Genomic DNA, 6,930 nt, shown 5'->3' with positions numbered 1-6,930 from the left:
ATGGTAAAAGTGCCAATCGGAAGCAAGTTCCCCCTTTGTTTAAATTTTTTACTTGCTTTCATGATGGATAATTCTGATAAGCTGGCTCTCAGACTCTTCGTATGTATTTTCTAATAATTAGCTTTCGTGGTAATTTACATTACATTCCTGTACAGAAAGTGAAAGATTATTATTCGACTAGCCTTTTCATCAATCATTTCAACATTACGTTAAACGATGATATCTATCGAATAAGCTTATAACATACAATTATATAGCATAATTAGAAAATATTCATCTCCTAGTAATATGACATGCTACTGTAGATCAATACTTTATTAAGGGTTTTGTCACGTAAGTGGGATTCCACGTGAACAAGGAATTTTAATCCCATAACTAACTAATGCGGCAACACCTGGATGGAAGAGGTTGTTTGCTTTAGAGAAGCAATGTTGTGTGTCATGAAATGATTAGAAAATGCCTGAGTGCTCTTGATAGTGAACGTCTTTGTTGAATGTGTGGCGAAACACTCTTTAACAATATACCACAAAATAACCAACATATAAATAACTATAGAGACACTTCCGCCACGCAGCGTTGATCATATTCGGCTCTCAAAAAATACGAAAATGTGTTTGTATGCCCGTCGTTATCAACGGACCACTTTTTGGCAGAACAATGAGGAATAATATTCTACATATGTCCACCAAGTTTTATCAAAATCCGATCATTTTTAATTGAGTTATAGAGCAAAAATAGTGTGAAAATTCGGTCCCTATGTTAATAAATAAGGATTTTTTGGCTATTTGTGACCTTGCTGTAACCTTGACCTTTGGCCTCGACCCAACATAGAAGTATATCAATGTGAAAATTCGGTCCCTATATTAACAGATAAGGATTTTTTGGCTATTTGTCACCTTGCTGTAATCTTGACCTTTGGCATCGACCCATCATAGAAGTATATCAACTTTTGTTTAAATCAATTCAGCCGTTTTCGAGAAATCTTGCTGACAAACACACACAAACAAACATAGAGAGAGAAGTGAAAACATAACCTCCGTCCACCTTCGATGGCGGAGGTAACAATAAAGATGAATTCCATCTATCGATATTTTAGTGCATATTTCAGAAAAGAACATGTTTAGATAAAAGCATGAGTTTTGTTTAGTGTATCTCTTTGCTTAATGACTTTTTTCCATATTATATTTTAAAATCATTCTACAAAGAAAAAAAAAGCAAATCAATAGGTAAATGTCTTCAATGCTAGCAGCAAAAACGATACAGGTATCTAAATTTCTAGTAGCTACGTGAACTTTTATCGAAATTTCTAATATTTTGTTAAAATTCAAACCAATTTAATAGAAGAACTGCATATTATGCAGAAAAACAAGAGGGAATCCTCAGTAGCCGCTGCTGTAATTAGATCTCAAGTCGGTCAAGAAATGGAGCTATGAGCTAAAAGATTGTATCTGAAAAAAAAAAAACAGTCAGAGTCATTCTATGAACCCCTTTTTACCGCGGCTAAAAACTGTTATACATGTTCATATACTATTTCCGAGTGCGATAACTTCAAACGGAAATCATTATTTGAATTACATTATACTCCTTATTATATTATTTATCCCAAATAACATATGTATATGGTTGTGTACCTATACAGAATTTACTAATTTAAAGATGGTTACAAGAATGCATTGCTATAGGTTGCTGATACTTTAAACACTATCTTTAAGCCTAAATTATATTTTCTCTGGTATAATCCGAGAGAAATTTGATCAAAGTTCCTTAGTTTTTCAGGAGTATGCTTGATTGCTACGCAGTCTCATTGAAACAATATTAACAGATTACCTTGTAAAAAGCTCGACGTTGAAGAATACGTACTCCCCATTTTCTAACATCCCTAGTTCCTCAGCAGCCAACAAGATTTGTCGGATGGATGAAGGAGAGGCACACATAACGATCACTACCAAGAGATAGAAAGACACCTATCAAAATGTGTTACCATCTAATAATTTGAGATAAAACAGGAGGATTACAACAGCCACTATCATATCAAACAGTGTGGTTAATGTGTTATACTGACGGCTCTGTTTCTATAGGTGATTAAAAACTATATTCAAGTTATAAAATTTATTTGAGAATATTTTTATGTATAAATAAATATGAATGAACAAGTAAAACACCATCTAGTAGAAAAAATATCATGTTATTGAATGATCTTTCCGATAGTTTCAGTGATTTAGTGATTAAGAATGAAACAAAACAAACACTACACACTAGCATCGCTGACCAGGTACGTGTTTACAATAATCATGGTCAATTCCGTAAAGTGTTCAGGTAACTATGATCTGGATCTCTTCCTTTTCACTGTGTTTGATATCAACCAGTGTTTTTCAGCCATCACAGAAAATTACCCAAAGTACTATTGAGAGACAATTAAAATAAGATACATCACACTTTCACAGAGATTTAGTTCCGTTAAACTTTCCAAACACATAGATATTCTTTTCCAGTATACAAAAACATCATTTAATAGGTATTCAATTATTTTTCCAGTACAGAAACACATTATTCAATACGTATTCTTTTCCAGTATATTTGTAAACACGAAATTGCAAGTACTGTCTCTGTATTATTTTGATACTCATTGATGCAGGCGTACTATTCATTATCAGTATTTAATGTTTACTCTTAGGTTACTGAGATGTGTTCAAATAGAGGTGTTCATAAAGTAAATTAACGCTTGGAATGACAAAGCATTTTGAAATGACCAGTCAGTTTATTCTGCTAATTTAATAGATGTATCAAAAGACACTGATAGAATATTTCTAATTAGCTGGAGTACCCGTCCCCTGGACGAAAGTTATATAAATTCATGATTAACGAAAGGTTATCTTAGGACATTAAAAGTTGCTTCCCTTATATGGAATGGTAAAAAATGCAAAAACGCCCAAAAAAACCACAAAACACTAAACTTGAAACCGCAAATTTGCTTATACCTCCGCATGGACCCCACAAACTTTCACGGAAAATTTGGTGGAGATCCAAAGTAGTAGTAAAAATCACAAAAACGCCCATAAGAATCGCAAACCGCAAAATGTAAAACAGGCAATTTGTATGTATCTCCCCATGGATCCAATGAACCAAATTTCTTGAAGATCCATTCAAAGGGGGCGAAGTAGTTACATGGACATACAACAGAAAAGAGACAGTACTATTATATTTATATAGACAAATAAAATAAAATCTAAAACATTCCTGAGCAGTGGAGGAACAAATCACGTTAGTGATTCATTCAATTGGTAGGAGTTAATTACAGCAGTAAAAAGTTTTGATAGTTGAAACTACTGCTCCTCGTAGATAAAACGGGATCTGCGCTTCATTATTATTGGATTATGTAGTGTATGAACGACCCAGTTATTGTTATGAAGAAACGTATAAGAAAAGGATTGTGAAATATAGTTAATTAAGTTGAAATATCAGGATTAACATAAAACTTTTATCTAATCAACTGAAAAATATATTTCGGCAGTGAATAATGAAATGTGTGCATTTACTTACTTCATCAGGAATCGAGATTTCTACCCATCAACTATCTATCCTTACTTCAGGTTGTTCGCGTTCATTAGAAATATTTAATAATATGCTGCATACTCGTCTTTTGCTACAATAATGCATTTCATTTCCCATAAACCAATCCACTGAACTCCATAGATAATCCTGCTGATATTATGTATATTGATAATCGTATTAACTAGGCTCAGTCAACGAAATGATTAATTCAAATATTGAAGACACGAACATTACGTAATCCTGGTGATATGGAAATTGAATGGCTGTATTTAATCAGCAGATATCTTTAATATTTCGTTTTAATTGATTTATAAATTAAAAGGTTGACTGGAAGTGGGTATATTTAGTTTGTTTTTAATTAAGCACAAAGCTACACAATGGGCTATCTGGGCTCTGCCCACCACTGGTATCGAAACCCGGATTCTAGCGTTATAATTCCGCAGACATGCCGCTGTGTCACTGTGGGGGGGGGCAGATGTATTTAGCACTTTTTCTATTTTCTAAATTCCATCTAGAAGGAACGTTAAGCAACTTTGCATAAATAAAATGGTAGAGATATTGTAATATCAGTCCTATAGTATTAATGCGTTTTTTTTTTCTATTTTTATATAATTGCATTCCGTGCATACATTTAATGAAACTAAAACTGTTGTAATTTAAGAACAATTCAAATCCAATGAGAAAATAACTGAAGCTGTAGTTGTGTAAGAAATCGTAAAGTTATATCGTTGATAGATAGATGCCCCAGTGGCACAGAGGTAAGTCTGCGGAATTATAACGCTAGAGACCGGGTTTCGATACCTGTGGTGGGCACAGCTCAGATAGCCCATTGTACTATAAACAGACAGACAGACTATTGGAATTCGCGATGTAAATTTGTGGGTTTCTAGGTATTTTTTGTTATTTTCATGTCTTCTCCATAACAGATGTAAAAACACTCCAAAATCTCAAGCACTAGTAACAATACATTGTTTTGTTTTCCAAAGGTGGTGTAGTCTAATCAAGTGACTCGAGAGAAGCAGAGTTATTCTATAGCTTTTCAGACTTGTGTTTATGTATGAGTATATATTTATATATAGAAAGAGAGAGTGTGTGTTTTTATTAGAAATACTGATAAGACCTGAAAGCTTCCAAAAGTGGTTTAGTCTAACCAAGTGGTTCGAGAGAAGTGGAGTGGTTCTATAGCTTTTCAGACTTATGTTTATGTATGAGTATATATTTATATATATATATGAGAGAGAGAGTGTGTTTTCCTTAGAAATACTGATAAGACCTGAAAGCTTCCAAAAGTGTTTTAATCTAACCAAGTGGTTCAAGAGAAGTGGAGTGGTTCTATAGCTTTTCAGACTTATGTTTATGTATGAGTATATATTTATATATATAGAGAGAGAGTGTGTTTTCCTTAGAAATACTGATAAGATCTGAAAGCTTCCAAAAGTGATGTAGTGTTTATGTATGGGGATTCATTCATGTATGGGGAATCATTTATGTATGATTTTAAGACTTGTTCAAAACTTTACACATTTGTTGCCATATTAGAACAGAAAAACGTATTCCCTCTCTTTAAGCCAGTAAATTATTACTTGTCATTCATAGACAGATATTTATGTTTTTGTACATTTAACCTTTTCTTGTTAACATATCAATATTGTACTGAAACAACCTTTAATGTATTTCACGGCTTATATATAATGTTACATAAGATGGCTGAGAAAAACGATCATATATTATAATTCAAAAAAAAACTTCAGGTTTTATTTTTCTATGAAAATATCAGCTAGTTAAAAAATGAAACTTAAATTAAGTCAGTAAGAATAGATTCGTAATTCTAAATAGTTAAAAGTATACCGTTGAAGTTACTCGAGTGACAAGACGTAGAGAGTATTCAAATAGAATAATTTCTTTCTCGAGAAATCCGGGCCCGGCATGGCCAGGTGGTTAGGGTGCTCGACTCGCAATCTGAGGGTCGCGGGTTCGAATCCCCGTCTCACCAAACATGCTCGTCCTTTCAGCCGTGGGGGCATTATAACGTGACGGTCACTCTCACTATTCGTTATTAAAAGAGTAGCCCAAGAGTTGGCGGTGGGTGGTGACTAGCTGCCTTCCCTCTAGTGTTACACTACTAAATTAGAGACGGCTAACGCATATAGCCCTCGTGTAGCTTTGCGCGAAATTCAAAACAAACAAACAAACAATTCTCGAGAAATCCAACAAAGTTAAATAATATAATCGTACATTAATCAACTTTATTTTGTTTCATTAAAAGTGTACTGAGGATGACTCAGTTTTTATTTCAGTAGGTTATTACTACTGTATATATATATATATACCAACAATCGACTCAATTCAATTTATTTAGAAACGATCATACTTGAAATTATTTCGAGAAAAATGTATCGATATTTCAGACTAACTAGAAAAGACAATAATAATAAAAATGTTTGTTTGTTTTTGATTATGCACAAAACTACACAAGGACTATCTGTACTCTGCCCACCACGGGTATCGAAACTCGGTTTCTAGCCTTGTAAGTCCACAGACATACCGCCGTGCCACTGGGGGGAAATTCTAATGTCTGTTTATATGTGTTTTCTTATAGCAAAGCCACATCGGGCTATCCGCTGTGTCCACCGAGAAGAATCGAACCCCTGATTTTAGCGTTGTAAATCCGCAGACTTACCGCTGTCCCATCGGGGGACATATAAAAATGAGTGGGTATGTATAGATTTCACGCCTTTTTATCGTACATTCTAATGGAAATACGCGAAGGGTGTGACATCTTGAATAAAATAAAACAGCTGCTTCGCCGTTTCACAATTTTTTTTGTTAATGAATGCATTTCGCTTCATTTAGCTATATGTATGAAAACTTTGATTTTATATTAAAACACAGTAGCAAAATAAATCAAAACATGTTGAAATTATTTCGTGGTTATTCATGTATTTCATACAAAGCGTATTAAGTTTGTGTAGATCTAATTTTATTGCTTCCAAATATTTATACAGTGTCCATCTTGTAAAGATTTGGAACTAAAAATGTAATGTTTGAAAGTATACGAATCATTAACTATTTTACAAATGTACTCAAATAAGGAAGACGTGGCGATATTAGGGGTATGTTTGAAACACTGAGAAGCTCAAATAGCTTAAAATTTATCATTTATGAATTATTCACGCTCATACACATATATAAATACAAAACAATGTTTACTGCACAAAAGCTAAGATTGAATACTGCAGACTTCTCACGATCATCTTATGTTATTATGTGCAATTGTCGGTAATATATGAAATCAAAGTATATTTTTCATAGAGTTAACTACTAAGTTAAGGAACTTGTAGACAAAATTATTTTAATGCATTATTATTATTATTATTA

The 6,930-nt window shown here is 33.3% G+C and overlaps 1 protein-coding gene across 1 annotated transcript in view; it reads right to left on the bottom strand.

Moving 5' to 3' along the window:
* The window catches only part of LOC106478224 (atrial natriuretic peptide receptor 1-like), a 155,352-nt gene that overhangs the window by 90,850 nt on the left and 57,572 nt on the right, over nucleotides 1–6,930 (bottom strand). Inside the window, exon 2 of the mRNA XM_022381782.1 lies at nucleotides 1,828–1,942. Within this exon, the coding sequence (XP_022237490.1) occupies nucleotides 1,828–1,942 (115 nt within the window). The remainder of the gene's footprint in view (nucleotides 1–1,827; nucleotides 1,943–6,930) is intronic.

This window comes from Limulus polyphemus, unplaced genomic scaffold (assembly GCF_000517525.1).
Source record: "Limulus polyphemus unplaced genomic scaffold, Limulus_polyphemus-2.1.2 Scaffold191, whole genome shotgun sequence".
NCBI classification, from domain to species: Eukaryota; Metazoa; Arthropoda; class Merostomata; order Xiphosura; family Limulidae; genus Limulus; species Limulus polyphemus.
Note: the sequence above shows the minus strand (reverse complement) of the source record. Positions and strands in the feature narration are given on the sequence as shown.